The following is a 21,344-nucleotide window of genomic DNA, read 5'->3' on the forward strand; positions in this document are numbered from 1 at the left end:
TCGGTGGGAAGACTCCGGTCAGGTGTTCCAGCCCTTCACCAGTGCCAGCAGCCAGAGCATTTCCATGCTGGGTGTAGTTGTGCTGCTCTGGTTTGTGCCCCAGGGCATGGGAGGGCTGCCTGGAGCTGCCCCATCCACAGCCCCAGAGCCTTTCTCACCTCTGTGCTGTGTCTCTTCCAGAACCTGACCCGGGAACAGGCCGATTACTGCATCTCTCACATGAAGCCCTACATGGATGGCAAGGGCAGGGAACTGCCTTCTGCTTATGACTACATAGAATTTACACGTTCACTCTTTGTGAATTGATCTGAAACACTAGACCCAGAAGATGCAAAGGACATGCTCACGTTTGCTGACTGTAGCTCTGCATGTGTCTCTCTCTCTTTGTGCTCTACAATAATCAATGTTACTTTATGATGTAACCTTAAAGTGCTTAGCTTAAAACTCTTAGGGAAAAGAAACATGTTGCAGTGTGCTTCAATAAAAGTTACTGGTCGAACCACATCATCTGGTGTTTAATGGTTCAATGCAAATTTAGCTGTTACATGGGTGCAGCTCCAGCTGTGGGTTACCTGTGTTTTCCAACACTGGAACAGGTGAGTGGGGAGCTGTTCCTGTAGTCAGGGCAGGAACAAGCTTCATGCAGCTGCTGTGCTGCTGCCTCAGTCCATGCTCTCACTCGCCAGCTGCTCCAGGTGATTCATTTCCCGTGGTCCCTGCTCGGTGAAGTCTGAGCTCAGCTGCCAGACTTTGACTGTTCCAGCAGCATCCCCTGCTGCCAGGAGCTGTGCCTGCTTGCTGTTAAATTCCAAGCAGTACACAGGGCAGTGGCTCAGGGCCTGCTTCAGGGACACCGTGGGCTTCCTCGTGCTCCTCGCCAGGTCGAACAGGAGCACCTCTCCTGCAGACACAGACACTCATTGCAGCTTTGTGCCAAAGGACACTGTTGAACAGGTGAGTACCTGCTTAGTCTGAGACTGAGTTATTTTTAACCTGTTCCCCCTGCTGATGGTGTCTAGGCTGTGACAGCTGACATCACTGCAAGACAGCACTGATTTAGTCTGCTGTCAGAAACCTGAAACCAGCTTGGCAAATTCTGTGAGATCTCCATTCTTTAACTCAAAAATGGGGAATTTTTGAATTTGGGCAATTTTTCAAGAAAACTGTCCTTGTTTTAAACCATTCTGGAAGTAAATGTCAAACAAGGGAGCTGGAAATAAGTTTTAGGCATATTCTTGCCATGTTCTATCCCTGTGAATGGCCGTGGCAACAGATGTAGAGGTACTGTCAAAAGTGAAAAATAACTGTGACTGGTTGCCCTGGTCACTAAAGTTAGAAATTACTCCATTGTACTAAATTACACAGTGCAAACCTTGGACACTGCTCTCTGCTTGTGGGATCTGCTGATTAGTACAAATGACTTGTTCTAATTAACACCCAGCACACTCTTAATTTGATACCCAAGAGGAGGCACCTGCAGGTACTTGCCTTCCCCAGACGCAGCTGCGAAGACCAGGGGTCGGACTGGAGACCAGCACACACAGAACAGGTATTTCTGTGACACCTGCAGAGCAAAGAGGGGCTGTGTCTGCAGCATGGAGTGCAAGTGAACTTGGCCATCAGTCCCACAGCTCAGAAAGAGGTTCCTGGGGGAGGGAGGAAGCAAGAAACAACGCTTTTTTGCTTTATTGCTAAAGATATGGAACAAAAATCAGTCAAGGAGCATGACCTCAGACAATATTCCTGCTTTGTAAAGGTCTGAGTGTGTTTCCTAGAGCAGCAACTGCCAAGCTGTGCCCTGGGCTGTAGAGATGCAGCTTTGTTACTGCCCTCAATTAAACTTAATGAGGGCTTGTGTTGACCAGTGAGAGTTGCTGGTGGGTTGTGGCCCAGGGATGCCTGAGAATTGCTGATCTAGAGCTGGGCATTGTTCGAGATGGGTTTGTCTCATGCAAATTAAATGCAAACCTGGGCTGTCAGCATGTTTCATGCTTGGGGCCTCTGTGGATGGTGGGTGAACTGCTGGCAGAGACGGGAGCTTCTCATTTAAATTCTGGCAGCAGCTACTATTGAGATTTCTGGTGTCAGAAAGTCTTACAGATTTAGCAAGATATTTAGTGATCTGCCCAAGTAAAGGACTTTAGCAGCTCCTACCCTTGTCTTTAAACTGATTTATAATTGTAACAACTGGGATGATCTATGAAAGGTGTTGATGTTGCTCGTGTGCCCACACACTGCATTAGTGGGCAGCTTCACCAGAGCCAGGGGACATTGTTTCTACTATAACTAAAGTTCACAATGCCAGGTGCTACTCTTTTGGAACTTGTAAACACACCCCAGGGGCTATTTGAGAAACGTGTGTTTAGAGCCAGGGTAACTGTGTCCAACATGCAGCACTTGCCTGTGGAAGGGCGAGCAGCTCACGGAGTAGACGGGCCCAGCGTGGGGGGAAAAGGCGAGTTCCACCGGCGCTCTGAGGGGAATGGAGCTGCCCGTGGGAGGGAGAGCCGGAGTCTGAGCTGCAGTGGAGCACCTCAGGGAATAGCCCCCCTCCACACCCACCACAAATATGTGGGGATCGAAGGGGGAGAAGGACAGCGAGGTCACCCCCATGGCTGCCTCTGCCCAGGCCAACTGGGAGAAAAGAGAGAGAGCTGGTGTGAGCACTGGAGCTCCAGGGAAAGGCAGATGTGGTCGGAGCAGCTCAGCCCAGCCTGCCAGGGACCCAGGGCACAGCTCAGCCTTCAACTGTTGCTGCTGCATCCTCCTACAGAGGGATTCTGTGAATTAATATTAGAAGCAAGTTCTCCATTCCAGCAGCTTCTCTTTAGATCATGGCAAAACCTTAGCTGTTGCCAGCCTTCCAAAGGTGATTTCAGTGTGGGAAAGGAGATGGGGATCAAGGGTTAGTGTGTGTGTTCAGAATGAGATTTTCCTGGTCCTTCTCGTGTGCAGGGTGAGCTCTAACACTTGGGCTCCGGGGTTTAGAGTGTTTTTGTAGGATCAGCTCTTTGAGCTGCTGAACTCACCTTCTTCAGCCGAGTGCTACGAGGGATCTGCTGAGCCACCACGGCGAATCCGTCGGCCAAGGCCAGCCGCCCGTCCCGCTCCTCCCTCCACACCAGGATCTTCCCATCGGTGGACACGCTCAGCAGCCGGGAGTGGTGTCTGTGCTTGGTGTCAGGTAACCAGTGAACCTGTTCCAAATGCCACCAGCTCAGGTGGGGGACTGTCACAAAGGCCCAGCCCATGCTTGGCTGCCAGCGGTGCCTGGACCTGCCAGGACAACACGAGAGCGGGGCCAGGCAGCAGCCACTGAGCCTGGTACCAAACCAGCTGCTGCTGGGACTGGCACAGACACAGATGTGAGGAGAGAAATGCAGGCCTGAATTCTCTATTGCAGTTTCTATGGTTCACTGCCCTCACTTTTGGGATGGGGCATTTATGGCACTTTCACCCAGCTACAAACAGCAACGTTTTCCTCCCTTTCAGATGAGGAAATACAGATTGGCCCCAGAAGGACAAAATCCTTAGGAAGCCAGACTGAATGACATGCTTGTAAATCCCCTCAGAGCAGGGGGCTTCAGGCTTCCACCCAAGGATCTACTTGTGTTCTTAAACCATCACATGTATTGTTGGCTGCATCAGCATTAATAATTAGTTAAGTGTGAATGAACCTGCTCTTCAATTACCCTGGACAGAGAGAAGTGATTTTTTACAGGTAAATGTCTGTTCAGGAGCTAGATTTGGGGGAAAATAGCCAGCAAAAGAGACTGCTGCTGAAATGCAGCAGCTTGGCTGTGGATAGGAAGCAAAGGGATAACAGAGCTGTGGCAACACTCACCTCCCCCAGCGCTGCCTGTTGTCTATGATCTCTGTTACCTGATAGACTGGGTCAGTGTGGGTGTCATCTGTCATCCCTGTCCTCCAGATCACAGGGTCTTCTGTCCTGCTGGTGTCCCACACCACCAGCTCCCCACTGAAAAGGCCACCTGAAAGGACAAAGATAGAACATCTCAGGCCTGATAGCTCAGACAAACACACAAATGGAGCTGTGGTGGGAACAGACCCAGCAGCTTCAAAGGTTGGGCAGCTCTGGACAGGGCACAGTCTGCCCTGGTGTAAGAGAGCATTGTTCTGCTGAAATAAGTATGTTCTTCCCTTACACCCTGGGCTGGATTTCCCTCTGTCATCTCTCTCTGAGGAGATGATATAAAGGCAGACATCACTAGAGGCAGCAAGTCCCAGTTCAGAGGTAACAGTGCACTTATCTGTGTTGGTGAGCATTAGTTCCTCAGTTTGAGGAGCTGCAACACTGTTCCTTCTGCAGGAAATCTGAGGCTGAGCTCAGAGCCAGAAACCAAAGGATCCAGGCTGCAGGAAATAAGGGTGTGTTTCAGGCAAGGTCTGAGGTAAGAGCAACCCACCAGCTATCAGTGAGGGCTGGGAGGGGTGGAAAGCCAGGCACATGACAGAGCTGGGAACATCCATCACCAGGTCAGGGTGCTGTGGATTCAACCCTCTTCTGTCCAGATTCCAGGTACAAACGTAGGATTTTTCCGTGCTCCAGTCCCCATCATCCAACCTGAAAAAGAGAAAGCCACGTCTTGCCCTGCCTGTCCCACAGAGGATCCCAGTCCAGCAGAGCTCTGGGATGCCCTGTGGGTCGTTTCCATGTGCTGCTTTGTGGCCTGAAGGAAAACTGAGGTGAAGGGATCACGAGGGGATGGATCTCTGTGGGCTGGTTTATACAGTGTGTGCCAAGGCCCACGTCTGTGCTCACAGAACAAAGTGCCAGCCAGTAAATCTTAGGTATGATTCCCTATTCCAAGGCCTACTCACCATGCAAATAATGGGAACAATCAAAAGGGTGCATATGGAAAGTTCAGAGAAGGGAACTCTACTGAGGGTACCCACAGACACAGAAACCACATTCCCATCTGCAAACAGCTGTAGACTGGGAGAGCAGAAGGAGCAACCAACATACAGGTTTGCCCTGTTTTACTCTTCCCTACACATTCCCTCATGGGATACCCCTTTTACTGGGGTTTTTAATCAAAGGAAATGGGAGCAGAAGGAAACAAGAGTAAGGGCAGCATTAGGGCCCACGAAGAGGAGGCTGTACAGACATTGTTAAATTACATGAATGTTTTGTCCAAGCCTCATTCAGAAAGCCTTGAATGTGTGTCAGTTCATGTCTGGTGCACTGGGCATGAACAGGTGCCAGGCTCATCCAGGGTTCTCAGAGACCACATGAAACACCACGATCTCAGTGAAGATAAAGCACAAACCCCACCTACAGATATTTGCAAGTGCATCTGCTCTTTACATATTCTTTCCAAACAGAATCTACCTAGAAACAGTAAGATCATGTATCCATTTTCAGGGCAGGGGGAAAGGTAGAAGAAATAAGACATAATTTTGTTACTTTGAAGATGAATTATTTCTATATGTGTTAGTTTATTACTGACAATAGAAAGCAAACATATCTAGACCTGAGGTCAGCCTGAGGTGTCCTATCAGCCTCAGCTGCACTCCCAATCCACCCGGATACTCACCGGCCATAGGAACAGGCGATGACAGATCCCGTGGCATTCCATGAGACACTGGTGACCTGCAGGTTTTTATCCTGAGCCTCTGGGTATGACAAGGTATGCAAACACAACACCTGGGAGAGACCAAATCCAAGCACTGAAGCAGCAATCTCTGAACACAGAGACATGAGCTCTGTGCCCACCTCTGATGTGATTGTGTTGTTACAGCCTGGGCTTCCCTCTGCCCAAGGACTGATGTGAAACGGTTGTTTAATTCCTACTGGGAAACAAAGCCCCAACACAACCCTACCAAATCAACTGTCACTCCATTACTGCCTTTCTCAGACTGCACAGCTCTGGAAGGCTGTGCCTGAGGATTCACAGCACCCCCCACGTGTGAGTCTGGCACTTGCTGAGCGGTTTGAAAACGTCAGTCCCAACGTTTGCTATCTGATACAAACTGCTTCCATTCCTGAGCACTGTGCACTAAACAAACAGAATTTAAGTAAGAAGAGCTGCCAGATCACTGACTGCAACTGTTCCTAGATCCCTGCTAGTCTGGAGTGCTCTAAAGGCACTGAAGAGAAGCCTGCACTGATTGCAGCCTTCCTTCTCACACCGCTGCTACAACTCGGTCACCAGCAGGAATAAGTTTTACCAAGCAAGGAGAAAGGTGGAAAACCCCCCCCAAACTAATCCAACTTGTAATGGTTAATTATTAGAACCTGGCAAGAACAATCACAGCAGTCAGGAATAGAACTACTGACTCAGAGCCACTGCAACCAGCCCTGCTTGGGCAATGACAAGGGTCTGAATTCTGCCACTTACTGTTTCATTCTGATCTGTCCAGTTCACTTCAAAGCCATCAAAGGCACGGCTTTCCCAGTTTTTATTTAGCTCTTTGATAACAGCGTCCTCCACTCTTTGAAGGAATGACAGAAGGCCAGTGTAATCTACTTGGACTTCTCGCTGGAAGTCTTGGAGAGCATCTTTGCCCTGTTCCGTCTGCACCGCGGCGTCCTGGCCTGTGTGAGACTGTGCTGCAGCTTCTGCTGTGGAAATTCTCCCAGTCTGGCAGCTTTTCTGGTAAAAGAAGACAGACAGTCTCTAATCCAAACAGGAAAACAAGTGTTGCACAAAGCATTCAAAGCACCTTCTGGCGTTTCATAGAGACTTTCCAGCCCATCTGCACAGCTCTGGTTCATGGCTAAGCACAGGTGCCTCCGTACCTGTGCAGGGGATGTATTTGTGACCTTCCCGAGAGCTGATGTGAGGCAGAGATGCCCGAATGCCAGCCAGGTTCAGGCCGTGCTCTAAAGCGCGGAATGGGGAGAGCTGGAGAAGGTGAGAAAGCGGCGAGCTCCGGAGGGACCGGCGAGCACCGCACAGGTGACAGCGCCGCGTTATGACCGCTCGAACCGCTCGGCGGCAGCTGCGCGGGCGTTTCTTTGCCAGTTCGTGTACGGGGGCCAAATCAGTAAAGGGCTGGAAGGGGCAGAGCCGGCGGGCACACACCGGCCCGCACCGCCAGCGCCCCGCGGGGTAGGGCTCGGTCCCAGGCACCGGGACCTGCGGGCGGCCACGGAGGAGCACGGAGGGGGCAAGTCGGGGCACGATCCCGGCAGGACCGGGGAAGGCGCGGCCCGGCTCGGCCCGGCGGTACAAGAGCGCGGAGCAAGGCCACCCCGGGGTCTCTCACCGCCTCGCAGCGAGCACTCCGGGCGCTCCTCCACAGCGACTGCACGTCGGCGCCGGGCGCCGCCAGGTCCGTGAACATGGTGAGGCCGGGATGTGAGAGGGGGTCCCGGCGGGATCGAGAATCCCGGAGCTTTGGGGGTCGAGGCCCGTCCCGCTCCCACCGCAGGCTCCGCCGGTTCCCATGGAAACGGGCGATGCGCGATGACGTCACCCGAGCGACGAGCCCGCCGGGCCGTGGGCGGTAAAGTGAGTCGGGCGGAGCCATGTTGGGGACGGGCACGGAGGGGCTGTGCTGGGCGGGCGGCGGCTCCGTGCGGGAGAGGGGCGCGGGCTGTCCCCGGCACTGTCACTAATGCTGTAGGTCCGGCGGCGGTTTCTCTTCCCCCTCTGGCCGCCCTCGCTGGGGCCCGCCTGGTCCTGCCGCGCCGTCGGGTCCCCAGTGCCAGCACAGGCGGGAGGGCGCGGGGGCTGCCAGGAGCTAAGATGGCGGCGGGGAGGGGGCGACAAAGCTGAGGAGGAATTATCGCTAATTCCAGATACACGGGGGAATTCCCGCTCTGATTGGAGTGTCGCCGTGTGTTTGCCGAGGGAAGGGGGCCGGGGAGCCGGCTCCGAACGCGAAAAGCTCGGGGTGTGCTTGGACTCGTTGCTTTGCTCTTGCGTTGGTTGGTTTTGATGAGGGAATTGTGGTGATTTGTGCTGAGGGGGAATCACTGAGGGACCGAGCTCCTGGAATTACTGAGGGACCCAGTGCCTCCCGCCCGCTGGGCAGCTCTGGGAGTGTCCCTGGTACGGGTACAGCTGGATAACAGCTGGATAACACCTGTGCTGCTCCTGTCGCAGGGACAGGGACCGATGTCCCGCTTCCTTAGGTGATTATTCCCAACAGGTAGCCCTGTGCCTAGAGTTTTTTTCAATCTGCAACTCCATTGGAACCCCTTGGTGATGAATGCAGGGGCTAAATTTAGCTCTGGCATGAGGAGGCACAGATGCACCAACTTAGGGGAGTTATTCCGGCTGTTGCTGGGAAGGAGCCTGGCCTGGGTGTGGGAATCAACAGAGTAGGAGCTCAGCAGTGAGTTCTCCTCTGGAGCACATGTGAATCCATTTATGTCAGAGCCAATGCAATGGCTCTTCTGAGGAATCTAAAATATTTCACAATTAATAGTGAAATAAGACTCCCTAAAACTCGTGGTAAAGAACTATTATACCCATTTTACAGACAGTGAAACTGGAGCAGAAGGAGGTTCAGTGGCACCTCCTTCAAAGCAAAGAAAAAGTTCCAATGGAACTGAATCCTCCAGAATTTCAAATCCTGGCTGTGTATTCCCTGTGATTCTTCCCCTGGTTGGTGTGAACCTTCAGGATACCTCACAGAACAGCCAAGAACATAAATGCACCCATGGGTTGGACTGATGGTGCTTTTAGCCCTGTCATCTCTCTCTGACTTGCACAGGAGTTAATCTGAATTTCCAGAGTTCAAGTTTGGCATCTCCAGCAGCAACTTATTTTTCATCAGGTCACATGTCAGGATATGAATTACAAAACTTAATTACAAGTTGTACTCTGCTGTCCTTTCTACCAATTTTAAGGCAAGTGAAACATCTCAAAAACACAGCTGTAGAACTCTAGATTTCCAGCCAGGTGTCTGTAGCTGTGGTTTTGAGTCGACTTGATTATCTTTATTTCTCATTCAGCTTTCTGTTTCCACCTTTTTTAAAACATCCATTTACAAAGGAGCTTTAAAAAACATGACTGTTGGAAACAATGTCCTGGTTTTGTCACAGCAGGAGTTCAGTCACTTCTCTGGAAAAAATACTTGAGGTCCTGCCTCAGCTTTTTCATTAAAAATCTTAACTGCTGTATCATACACCAATGTTCTGCTGCTGGTATTGGTGAGATCCAGTACAGCACTGCCTGAGAAAGGCTTAATTTTTAAGACATGAGCTTAAAGATGCAGGACAGTGACAAGACCATCTGCCCCTTCATGAGTGGAATAAATATATTTTCTATTCAAATTCAAAAACCCTATTAAAAGGACAGAAAACAAGCATTGTTGGATGAGATTTTTCTACTGCAAATATTTAAATTCAGGAAGTAGTGGGACTTTTAAAGTTTATGTTGAATAACTGATACTAAATATTTGAACCCAATAGCAGAGTGTTTTTTTAAGAGGTTCTTCATGTTTAAGATTTATCCTCTATAAATAGATCATCTTAAGTCATCATTAAATTATCTTAGATTGGTATGAGTAGAACTGCCAAGGCATATTACTGTTTAGAAGAGGAGTAAATATTACAAGTGTGAATTAATATACAAGGTGCCTCATCATAAAAATGCTAAACACAAACTGCAGTTTAAACACTTTAAATAACTTGTCAGAGGGAACTTAAGGAGGAAAGTTTGTAGTTTTTTGAGACGGCAAAGAGATGAGAAAACTGGAATTTGAGTACCAAAGAGACCAAAAATAAATCAACATTTTTTTCAGCCAGTAATATGCAAAGTTACTGCACATGTAGAACATGTTCCCTGGAACGTGGTGCATGTCTGGGCTTTTTTCTTCCCTGAGGATGAGAAAGGAGCTAACAGCTGCAGACAATGCCTGTTCTAAGTAACCACTTTGATCCTTCTTTATTCCAGTTTCTCTGGAGTTTTAATATATCAAAGGTGTTTCAAGAAATCTTATGTTGCTTTTTCTTTCTGGCCTGGCAGTATCAGATACAGGGATGGTTTTGTTTTCACTCCATGCTGGAAATAAGGCAAAATCGGGGATAACTGAGGAAGGGCTGTTCCTGGCCTGAGGCTGCCAGGTCTCTCTGAAGTGGCAGTTTTTACTGCAGGGCTGATCTGTGCTCTTTCCTCTCTCTTTTCATGAGGAAAAGAGAGTGTAGGAAGTTTTCAATTTCACATAATGGAGCAAATCATCAGAAAACAACAGGAGAAGGTTGAGGTAAAGAGAGAACAGGGAAGAAGCACTGGGGGGAAAAGCATCAAAAAAGGACTGAGCTGTAAGACAAGCTGCACTCTGGGGTCTGATCACTGTGACCTGAGCAAAACAAACACTCTGAGCTGCATCTCAGTAAAAATTCCCCCACTAGTGGGTGCAGTCGCTGCCCTGGATTTGTGATAAATGAAACTATTCAGTTCTGTCGAGGCTCCAGACAGGCCAAACATCAGATTGTACCCAAAAATAGAGAGACGTAACTGAGCCTTCCGCTTTTACACCTTCCCCTCGGCTCCCTCCACCCCAAACAGATACAGTAAAACAACATGCACAGATCAGTCCAGCCATGAGAAAGAGCTCTTGAAACTCAGACTGGCAGGGAGGGGCTTTACACATGATTGAAGGCACTGCCTTTTGCTGACCGATGGTTTTGTTCAGAGGAACAGAACTTTTACATCTTCTCCTTTATTCAAAACAAACCACAGCCAACCAACAAAACTCTCCAAACAACAGCAAGGGTTTGTTTAATAGAATTGTCACCCCAGGACCTACTTGTCTCCCCAGCTTGTATAACCAGCAAGACCTCATTCTGTTCCCTGGTTGTTCCTTTCCCACCTGTGACTGGGAATGGCCCAAGGTGACAGATTTGGTCTGGCTGAGGTCTGGGTACTGAACTATTGCCTTTGCATTAACCAAAGGATGGAATATGGAGTTTGAACTGGCTTTGTGCTGACACTTTGTGCTTGTTATTGGGATATGGACAATATCTGATCAGTTTTCCCATATTTGGCTTTTGTTAGAGAGTTGTGATGTTAAAATCCACCAAACCTGAAGGCAGAAAAGGTCCCCACAACTGTCAGTGTTGAACACAATGTCTGTGCAACCCACCAGGTGCTCAGTACCTTGGTGAGGGTTCGGATCCTTGTGCGGACCTGAGGTGTTCTCTCAAGCTCTGTGACTCCCTTACCTATTTATTCCCAGTCCATCCTAACAGGCTCATGTATTTTCTCTAATTTCAGACCTTCTTTTTCCTGTTTCCACCCCAAAATGTCCCTGCAAATGCTGTACCCTTTTTGCTTTAAAAACCTATTTCTCCCTCTCATCAGAAAACATGTTGCCTCATTTCTGATGTCCTGTTACACAGGGACATGATACATTATCCAAAGAATCCATTTCCATTAAAATCATGGATCTGCTGTGCTCTGCAGAATTACAGTAGGGGACTCATAAAATATGGGTGCAATTCCTTGCCCTGTGCAGGTATTGTTTATCCCACATTCCTTCCTTGATGATTAATAATAAGACAAAGATTTCAGTGGAGTGTAACCAGACCAGGAAGGAGCTGGGGGAAGGTTTTGTGGCAGGTGGCAGCAAGTCACCACCACAGGGGCACAAAGGCACTGCCAGCGGGGTTGGAGCCGCAGTGGGGCTGGCACGGGGCCGAGCACCAGGGATTGTCCAAGGAGGCATCTGTGAAAGGCTCAGGATCCCGAATCCTGGCTGTCATGGGGCTCTGAACTTGGTGGCAGCTGGGAGCCTCTGCCTTGGGCAGGGCCTCGGGGGTGTCACAGGGTGATTGGCAGTGTCTCGCCTGGTTTGGGCTCAGCAGCCTCCAGTTCCTGCTGAGTTCGTAGCAGCACGTCCAGTATCTCATCCCAGACATAAGGGTACAATCTGCTGTGCCATTCCTAAAAGGGACCTGACCCTTTGCAGTGCTGAAAACCCAAGATCCCTTAAATGAATCCCTTTTTCAGTAACCATGCATGACTAAAAATTAGTTATCTCTTCTGTACATCACTTCATCAACTCGTACTATGTCCACTATCTCAAACAGCTATTGGGATTTTAATTGCTATGTCTGCAGCAGCTGGTTATCTCAGGAGGCATTGTGGACAGGTATTGCTCATCTGAGTAGAACTAGTTCTCCTTTGCAGAAGTGTTGTTTCAAAAAAGGACATTCAGAAATAAGTAGTTACATCCCACTTGGGACCATCAGATCTGTGCTTATGTAAAGCAAGCAAGCAGAATTTGCATGATAGTTCTTGATTGCTCTTCAGAAATCTGTATATTTGTTTAATTTCAAGCACGCTACTCTCATTTCTTAAACATTATTTCTATGAACAATGAGTGATCAGTAAATACATCATAGCTTTACTGGGATACAGAGATGTACTGTAAGAGTGGAGAATAAAATAATGCTCCTACCATGATGTCAACTAATACAGCAAGAAAGAGATTTGCAAGGACTCCTCTTACTGGTAGAAATTTCACCTCCATTTAGAGAATTTGCATATTGCCACGCTAGCTAGACCAGCAAAATCACTTAGTGTGAAAGCCACTTCTGAAATGGCAAATATAAATAGCTCATTTTGATTGGTTTGTTATCCCAAGTACAACGGGGATCCCAAAGGGTCCTGGAGCATATTATACAAACACACAGAGCTAACTTCACGAAATTATGTATTGCAGGAAAGATTATCACCTTCTCAAAAGCACATGGAAGATGAAGAGAAGCAGAATATCTTGTACAGACAAATTGGATGTGTCAGTGTGAGTGTTTCAACTGCTGCAGAAAATGCCAAGTGATTTGTAAGGATCACTTTCCTTTTATCACCTCCCTTTATCTTGTAGCAGTGACAGTCTGGGACTCAGAAACCACAGAAGGAACCACCGATGCAGCCCATTTCGGTAACTTTTTTCTTCACTATATATGTATTTGTTCCTAACACAAAAACTGATCTCAGACCCACTTTAAAAAAAAAAAAAGAGTGAAAACATGACAAAACAGGGCTTAAGCTGCATGACTGTGGCTCTCTGTGGAGGAGTGTAAAAGACAATTGCCCCAATTACATGCTGGTTTTGGAACTCCGTGAAGCCTAAGCCTATTGAAATATATATTTGGGAGTGGAGGGGAGGGAGGATGCTCTGGAATGAGGCCTGGAGCTGGAATGCTGTCGTAAAGGCAGCAGGAGGAGGGAGAGCCATAAACTGGCTGCGATCCCCAAATTTAAAAAAAGGTCCGGAAACATTTTAATGCCAGATTATGTGACACCTTTCAGTCCTGGTTTTTATTTTTTTTCTTTTGTCCTTAGTTCTCCATCTAGTTGACTGAAACTTTTCCTATTTATGCCCCCAACTGTGCAAGCTGGGTTGACTAAAGGCATTTTTATTTTTCTCTACTCCAGCCTGACAAAGTCCTACTTATGCAACAGCTTATACCTTTAATAACAGCGATATAACTGCATCAGAACTAAAAAAAACCACCCAGATTTCTTAGCACCAAGGCCTGAGAGAACTTGCTGCTGTGCTGGGATGTGACAGGAGGCAATTTATAAGGAATTAACTCTGACAGTCACTTTATACAGCTGATTTTCAAAGATCTAGGCACTAAAGATGTGTTAATGAGGGTACCGAGGCTTCATAATTAATTATATTAGCATCTCTTTGTTACTCCCTACAACAGGAGTGCCTAGTTGACATTTCAATGGGAGGCTGGTGGTGTTCTTTGGGATTATTATCCAGGAGTGCAGTTATACCTTAGCTCCCAGAGGGGAACTTGCATGGAAATGCCGCTGTGAATTGGAAGGGCCTTTGGATCTCAGGAAAAGCCCTTGAAGGAGGCTCTGCTGGAAACTGAATGGATGTCAGGAAAATTTCTCTAGCCTGGAATCTCTCTTCAGATATGGACTCTCCTCCCCCTTCATTTCTGCTTTCCCTTCCTTCCCTCCCCCCTTCCTTCCCAACCCACAAGGCTTAAGAGCCGCAACATCCAGCTCTTACTGAAGGTTTAGTTCCAAACCCCTAAAGGAAGGAATACTGACCTGAACGAAACAGAGAACAAAGTAACCTGAAAACAGGGAATATTTTCACAGGCTTGAGTTTTCAGTGCAGTAAAGCCAGAGCTGCCAGAAGGAGTCCCAGAAGTGGTGAGTCAGATAATAAATGTACGGCTGTGGTGGGAGGGAAATGGTCTCGACTTTGTTTAATCCCACCCCCCCTTAGAGAGGCAGATGAAATTATTTTCCAGTCATAACCCTGTGAAAACAAGCATGGAGTTTAAAGGTTATTTCCTTTGTTTTGACTCTGAAAAGGGAAGGATGATGATTTGTCAATGATCTCAAATTCTGCTCTAAAAGTTTTTCCAGGATCACCTGAGGAGGCAGAGCTGCTGTTTTGTTTATTGATATATTCCACTTGCTTGTGTTAATTTAAACAAAACTTACAAAAAAAATAGCTATTTTTTCACACCAGTTGCAATTAGAACCTTGTCATGGTTGGGCTCGGTTAAGGGCAGTTGGACAAACACCTCTAAGTGAGACTTGTGCAACATGTTCCTCACTCCTTCATTACTCCCTTCAAGGGACTCTCTTTCTTGTGACATTGTTCATGCATCTGCACCAGGGAACCAGCTCAGCGTACTAGTCTAAGTTAAAAATAAATGGAGTTTATGGGGACTATTTCTAATTGAAATCAGTTCCCTGATTCAATTTAACATAGGGCTGCACCAGGAAAAAAAAAGCACTGGCACAATGCAGGGACAGTGTGAAGGGGAAGAGGAGTGTGTGGTGGGGAATGCATAAGTAGGAATTTCTACCAAAAAATAGGTTGTCAAACTATGTCCTGAAAGACTTTACATTCCTCCATGCCAGAGCCACCTCTCTGCTTTGTGAGCAGGTAACACCTTGCAGGACTCTCAGGACTCTCGGAGCTATATAATGCCAAAAAATAGTAACTGTTCCTACAGACTGACACAATTAACCAAATTCCACTCCCAGATCTTCACTGTCGGCAACTCGTGCAGCACTTTCTGCAGCCCAAGTTGGAGCCCTGTCCTGTTCCTGAGTTTTGTTTCCAGCTCTAATGAGCAATAACTGAATAACTCTGGCATTCTGTTCACCTACCAGGAAAAGAATTACTTTCCTCACAGAGCTTCTTATATTTAACTAGATTTTTTTAATGAGCTTTGACATTCTCAGATGAAAAGAACAATGTGTACAATGTCTATTACAGCAAAACCTGTATATGACAGATTCCTACATGTTTGCCTGTCTTTTGTCTCACCTTTCCTGTCACCACACTCCTACACGGGCCTCAAGACACGCTGCAAATGTTTGAGTGATGCCAACTTCAAACCCCAGAATTGTCATTAACATCCTCACTCTTCACTGAGCAATGTTGTGTTTATTTTAATCTGATGCTTTTTGGATAGAGACAGAGGTTACTCCCCCTGAGAGTTCAAATATCAATAGTGCTCTGCATCACAAGGGAAGTTTTTAATGATTCCCACAAAACCCGCTGCCACTTGGTAAGAAGACAATGGATGAAATACGCAGAGTGTAAAATCTGTCTCTACTGCTATTCCTGAGGGACCAAATCTAGAAGTGTTACTCAACTTTGCTTAGGATTCAGCAAGTTTTCCTGCTGCAGGACTGAGGAGATGATAAATAAGAGTTTGGAGAATTGGCCAGAGTTAAAATCCTGGAAAGCAAACATTTATAAATTGTCTCTGTAGAAATGTTGGCTCCCTTTTAATTTCCCTGTGAGTGGAGAAGAGGGAGGGGATCTTCTGTACATCTCCTTGCAGGAGAACCCACAGAAGCACAAAGTATAGTTTTTCCTTAGTTATCCTAAAGCTTCAATTCAGGATTCATTTCAATTTTTACTACTGTCACTTCCATGCTTTTTTATCTATATTTATTGTGTTTCCTTAGAAATCCTCTCTAGCACAAGAGCTTCTGAGAGGAAATTCAGCCTTGCTTCAGATAGAGCATCACTGAAGGAAACTGAGGAGCTACTTCCCCTGGGAATTATTTCAGGGCCTTCTACATAAAAATTTGGTTGGCACAAGTATTCCAGAATAACTCCCAGTATAAATCCTCCGGTATTCCAGTTTGAAAGTGTATTTATTTGTGATTGATCATTCTACCTAGGAATACTTCTTGTCAGTGCTCAGTTTTTCTCATGAGAGCTTTCATTACACAGAGCATCTGTAGCAAAATAAAGCCTCAGATGGAGACACAAACCCAACCACAACATATACCATTTAATCACCAGCTGATTTCAAATAAACATCTGGTTTTTCAAACATTTTTGTGAAATTGTAGCTGTATTGAGCTCGGTTGAAGTCTCCTATTGCCTCACTGCAGGATGGACTGGCTCTAATAACAAAATTCACAACTGTACACCTTATCTGCAAAATATGAACAAAACATTCTTAAGCACCCACAAAGCTTATGTCCCATGTACAGAAGTGGCTTAGGTTTCACGGCCTTTCAATTTCATTTAAGGTTTTTCAGAATATTTTGCCTGCCTCTTTGCCTCTGGTACCTGGGAGTGAGCACATGACCATCCATCTCTTCAGGGATTCCAAGCAGATACTCTGGTAAGTTAAAAATGTTGCTATAGGAAAAAGTAAAAATCAGGTTTAGCAACTATGTCTAATGGGAATTCCAGCAAAAATAAAAATAAACCCCAATATAAATAGGATCACTGGATTTATTCAGCTACACACTGTTAGTCACTGCCTGCTGTCAGTGTCACTGACCTGCTGTCCTGCTCCAAGCCACTTATCAGCCCCGAAATATTTTCATCCGAAGGTTTAAACTGCAACAACTGCAGGGACACGTGGAAGATTCTTCTGTCATTATCTCACCATTCAGTTCTAACGGGAGTGATGAATAAACAGTTGGAGGGGACGTATTTGCCTGGTTAATGGCTGTGCCAGACTGTTTGTAGGGCCGGGGAGGCTCAGCGGTTCCTGAGGGCTGTCACTCTGATCACACACAGCAAACCAGCCCCTGCTGCTCCCAGCCAGCCCTGATATGCCAGTCAGGCTTTGCTATCAAGTCCAAGCTTATGTGTGCTCCACATGTGCCTTCAACTCACTGGTGTGCCCAGTCATTTAAAAGTGTTCATAGACTCTACAAAATTAATATCCATACTCATAAATTTCATAGAGTCTAAAAAATTCCAAGGGGGAACCTTTGTTCCTAATCCAGAGCAAGTTTCCTGTGGCAGACCAGGCTCCCAGCATAGAGGTACAATTGTTAAGCAGTTGGTTGCATTTCAGGGGGGGTAAAATGATCCTTGGTTTGTATTTCTCTACTACAATCTCCATAAAGGCTGTGAGATTCTTTGGGATGGAATGAGGTAAAACTGTGAGTTGCTACTGATTATACTGACTTGCATGATTTTCTATATGCCCATTTTGCACTGCAGAAATACTTAGGAGGAAATGTGCTCTTTCTTCCACACATCACTGCATTGGATCTGAGAGGATTTAGCACATTTTCTGATTTCATTTGCCAAACTAGGGGTTTGTGTTTAAAATTTACAGCTGCCTTCGAATTCCAGGAATTAATCATGATTACCAATCATGTCTCTGTCTTGTAGTAACACACCTAACCAAGGATAGATATATTGGGAGATCTGAACTTTCACCTCAAGGAGCAAATATAAGATTTCCTTTACAAAGAAGCTCTGTTTAGTCAATTCTTGAGGAAAACATGCAGTTGCTTCTACACTCTCTAAATTGTAAGGCCATTAATCATTATCAGCTGCTGCCAAATCCCCCCAATTTTATTAATTAGCCTGACAAAGTCATTGCCATGGGAAGGCTGCAAAGATGTAACTCCCTGATTTGTGAGCACTCAGTACTCAGGCACTGCATGTGGAAGATGCCACAGTTTTGCAGCTTGAACTGTGCAGCCTGAAATTCAAACACAAGCCAGAATCCTGACTCTGTAATTTGTAATATGTAATGTAATATGAGGAATGAGGTGTTTGTGATATAGGCAGCACAGCTACTTGGACAGTGCAGTTCAGGGAAAAATGTTACTGTTCTGTTTGATGTAATCAGAGTAGTTGATAAAGGTCTTACAAGAAGATGAGAGAAGAAGGATGTAAATCTTCTCTGAATACATTCACACCCCTCCCCGTATCTCAGGATTATAACTGTACATTTATCCCCTTAACAGTTATTCAAGGACTAAAACTGCCTTAGAGGTTTAGAAAATGAAAAACATTAGAAAGAAGTGAAAGGAGGTAACTGAATATTTAGCAATTAAACTTTCAAATTTTTGTTGTGTGTTTGGGGGTTTTTTTTTGTTGTTATTGTATCAGGGATATTAAACCCAGTTATGTATTAGGTCTGAGCATCACCTGTCATTTCTGAAAGTCTTGTGTAACAGCAGGTAACTCATGTAACAACAAGGGTTTGTGTCACACAGATCCCACTCTTCTTCCTTTGTAATGAAACTCCGTGGGGTTTGTGTACATACACAGAGGAGCAGTTTCAGGCTGAGTTGAGAGCTGTGTTGCCATTTGCTCTTTCACAATATTTGAGTCATGTTCCTCCTGAGTGAGCAGCAAGAACAAACACTAAATGAAATCAGCTGCAGAAGCCACTGGGTGCTCTCCTCTCATCCTTCTCAGGGCTTAACAACGACTCTAACTCAGAGGCTTAGCTTTACTCCTTCATTTTTCCATAGAGCAAAGAGGAGAGTGCAGAGAGGGCATCACTCTGGGAATTGTCAAATTCTTTGAGCCAAGCCCCAGCAGCAAGTGAGCATCTGTTGTTTTGAGACCTTTTATGAAATGTCCCCAGAAGTTAGACCGTGGTTGGGCTGTATAAGGAAGGCTCTGTTTGGAAAAGGAGAAAATCCAAGCTGTTAAAGCAACAGTACCTGGTCAGTGGGAGGAAAGGGATGTAGAACTGGAGAAAATGTACTGATGTTCACATAACTTTTGTAACAGGAAGAGAACTGAGGAAGAGTTAGGACAAAAGGTGTTTTAGGAAGCTGGGAACAGCACATCACCAGCACTAAACTGAAGCAAGCAAGCAAAAAAAAAAAAAGAAACTATGTGAAAGAATACCTCTTCCTTCCCCCAAAACTGAACCCTCTGCTTTCTTTTTTCATATGAAAACACAGGTTTGTATTTTGTGTCTAAAATGAAATATGTTTATTTTAATATTTTATATATATTAATTATTATATATTTTGTTATTTTAATATTTGCATATATTCACATTCTTTTAAATATATATAATTAATATGCACTTTTTTCTTTTATAATAGCTAGTTTTAGGACAGTATAAACAGATAGTGGAAATGTGTTTTTAACAGTATAGCAGTTAAAATTAATGATTACTTGACTTTGGATACATCAGTGGATCACCTTGATCATGTACTTCAGGAATGCCAGGTAATTTATAGACTAAACAAGGGATTCTAGTAGGGAGCTGGCAGATACTGCTTGGATCGTTATGTTCCTGCTTGGAATTAGCCTTCAAACTTTGCACTGCTATTTCAAATTACAGACCTTCAAAGGCTAATCTAGAGAAAGACAAAATAACAGTAAATTACAGGTGAGAAATGAGAAAAAGAAACCCCAAGGAAATACACCTGCATAGTCAAGAGACCCAAAGGAAACAGGAGGAAGAAAACCAAGCCCTACACATGAGCTTACCTCTTCTGAATGGGAAGATATCCATTTTAATTGATGTTGGGAGGTGCAGGCAGAGTCTGAAAGGAGTTACCTTGCTGTGAAGGGCTTCAGAAAGGCCTTGGGACACCCCTCTCGGGAAGGATATGATAATCTTGCATTTATAAAGCTGTGATGCTTTGCTTCCCTTTTGTGACCAGTGGTGGTCATTGCTGTGTGTGAAACCAGAGAACGAAGGGATGGCAGCTCCTCTCTGCTGGTCTTTGCCCAGGGAAGCACAACCCAAATCCTGGACATGTGGCAGCTGTTGTGGGTGGCAGTGGAAGCAAAGACAGAGCTGGTGGGAAGTGACAGCTTGGAATACAAAAGGAAAAATACAATTGGGATTTGGAAGCAACAGGTGGGAGTAGGAACCAGAAAACGAAAGTCAAGACCCCTGAGGAGGCAGGAACTAATCCAGGCCTTGTAAGGGCAATTTGATGAGGCAAAAGAGGAAACAAGCAGGGAGAATGGGCTAATGTGTGACTGAGAAGCAAATACAAATGGGTAACTCCTATTTCCTCGAAGCTGTACTTGTTTCTGAGCCCGATCTGTGTCATAACACTCGTCTATGACTGATGTGGTGCTGATTTCAATAGAAAAGAGTGACTCGGCTGTTCCTTTAAGAGCAAACCCGGGTAAGCTGTAGCTGTGAAGCTGCACTGAGCTCTGCCATGACAGGTGGACAGGAAAGGGACAAAATGGGTTATTTAAAGTCCTGCTGCTCTGGGTGCAGTGGCAGGTGCTGGCAGGCGGCTCCGTGACCTTCTGGAGCTGTGCTCCCACAGTGACGGGCTGGGTGTGACTGACAGGGCTCTGTGCCCTCAACTAAGTTATTTATATGGGCTTGTTTAGTCTTGAGGAGGCTCAGGGGGGACCTCATCACTCTCCACAACTACCTGAGAGGAGGTTGTAGTGTGGTGGGGGCCAGTTTCTTCTGCTGTGTCTTCAGTGAGAGGAGCAGAAGAAATGGCCTTAAGCTGAGATGGGCAATTCAAATCAGATATCAGAACAGTATTTTCACTGTTCAGGTGTCAGGCATTGGAATGGGTTGCTCAGGGAGGTGGTGGAGTCACCATGCCTGGAGGTGTTGGATGTGGTGCAGGGTGATGTGATTTAGGGGTTACAGAGCACTTGGTGCATAGTTGGACCGGATGATCCCAAAGGTCTCTCCCAGCCTTGGTGATTCTGTAAGTGCTTTGGGACACATCCCAGCTAAAGGAGGCAGCGCAGGGAGACAGGGATCACTACATTCCCAGGGGGAAACACGACTTCGCCGGTGGCTCTGAAGCCGGTCCCGAGGGGTCGCCTCTGGCGGCGGGACAGCGCAGCATTGGCGCTTTTTGGGACCATTTGGGACCATCTGGAGACAGGTGCCCCCGAACACCATTGCTGCCTCTTCTCCTCTCCGTGCCGTGTGTCGGTGCCTGCACACGGGCCGGAAGGGGGGGGCGGCCGTGAGGGGACTGTGGGGGGGGAGGTGACACACCCCTGGGGCCTCGCGCGCGGCGCCTCAGCGAGTCCGCGCGGGCACGTGCGCCGCGCGCAGGCGCGAAACCCCCCCCAAATACCCCTCCGCCCTCCCGCGCGCGCCGTCCTCTGTGTCTCCGCGCCGAGGCCACGCCCCCCTACCGAGTCTCCCCACCAATCAACGCCCGGCTCCAGGGCGACAGCGGGGGCGTGGC

General features: G+C 46.8%; 2 protein-coding genes and 2 long non-coding RNA genes across 12 annotated transcripts in view; 2 read left to right on the plus strand and 2 right to left on the minus strand.

The window, feature by feature from the left end:
- Nucleotides 1–504, plus strand: part of SPTAN1 (spectrin alpha, non-erythrocytic 1) — a 47,890-nt gene extending 47,386 nt beyond the window's left edge. For all 4 annotated transcript variants that reach the window (XM_039387791.1, XM_039387793.1, XM_039387799.1 and 1 more), the window contains one exon: nucleotides 181–504. In XM_039387791.1, the coding sequence (XP_039243725.1) occupies nucleotides 181–306 (126 nt within the window). In that variant the 3' untranslated portion in view covers nucleotides 307–504. The remainder of the gene's footprint in view (nucleotides 1–180) is intronic.
- Nucleotides 484–7,426, minus strand: DYNC2I2 (dynein 2 intermediate chain 2). The gene is made up of 9 exons (XM_027729851.2): nucleotides 7,234–7,426; nucleotides 6,363–6,617; nucleotides 5,559–5,668; nucleotides 4,428–4,585; nucleotides 3,883–3,992; nucleotides 3,030–3,197; nucleotides 2,402–2,634; nucleotides 1,489–1,646; nucleotides 484–901 (listed from the first exon to the last, which is right to left on the minus strand). Exons 1-9 carry the CDS (start codon nucleotides 7,309–7,311, stop codon nucleotides 663–665), a joined length of 1,509 nt encoding a protein of 502 aa, XP_027585652.1. The 5' UTR covers nucleotides 7,312–7,426; the 3' UTR covers nucleotides 484–662.
- On the plus strand, nucleotides 6,936–19,101 carry LOC113992502. Of its 6 annotated transcripts, XR_005565956.1 has the most exons (5): nucleotides 6,936–7,299; nucleotides 12,646–12,726; nucleotides 12,808–14,102; nucleotides 16,464–16,558; nucleotides 18,931–19,101. It is a non-coding gene; the product is annotated as an uncharacterized LOC113992502 (long non-coding RNA). The 6 variants fall into 6 exon arrangements; XR_005565958.1 differs by lacking the exons at nucleotides 16,464–16,558; nucleotides 18,931–19,101 and adding an exon at nucleotides 14,826–16,261; XR_005565968.1 differs by lacking the exons at nucleotides 16,464–16,558; nucleotides 18,931–19,101 and adding an exon at nucleotides 15,888–16,261.
- On the minus strand, nucleotides 15,107–21,086 carry LOC120324562. The gene is made up of 2 exons (XR_005565969.1): nucleotides 19,645–21,086; nucleotides 15,107–18,816 (listed from the first exon to the last, which is right to left on the minus strand). It is a non-coding gene; the product is annotated as an uncharacterized LOC120324562 (long non-coding RNA).
- Between the last annotated feature and the right edge of the window lie 258 nt (nucleotides 21,087–21,344).

This window comes from Pipra filicauda, unplaced genomic scaffold (genome assembly GCF_003945595.2).
Source record: "Pipra filicauda isolate LSUMZ 115617 unplaced genomic scaffold, ASM394559v2 scaffold121_size3267253_pilon, whole genome shotgun sequence".
In the NCBI taxonomy this organism is placed as follows: domain Eukaryota; kingdom Metazoa; phylum Chordata; class Aves; order Passeriformes; family Pipridae; genus Pipra; species Pipra filicauda.

Bases quoted from the DNA above. Each gene is read 5' to 3' on its own strand.
- DYNC2I2 (XM_027729851.2), bottom strand. From the start codon at position 7,311: ATGTTCACGGACCTGGCGGCGCCCGGCGCCGACGTGCAGTCGCTGTGG. The intron at 6,618-7,233 runs GTGAGAGACCCC...TTCTTTTACCAG, and splicing joins GGAGTGCTCGCTGCGAGGCG to AAAAGCTGCCAGACTGGGAG. The intron at 3,198-3,882 runs GTAACAGAGATC...CATTTGGAACAG, and splicing joins ACACTGACCCAGTCTATCAG to GTTCACTGGTTACCTGACAC.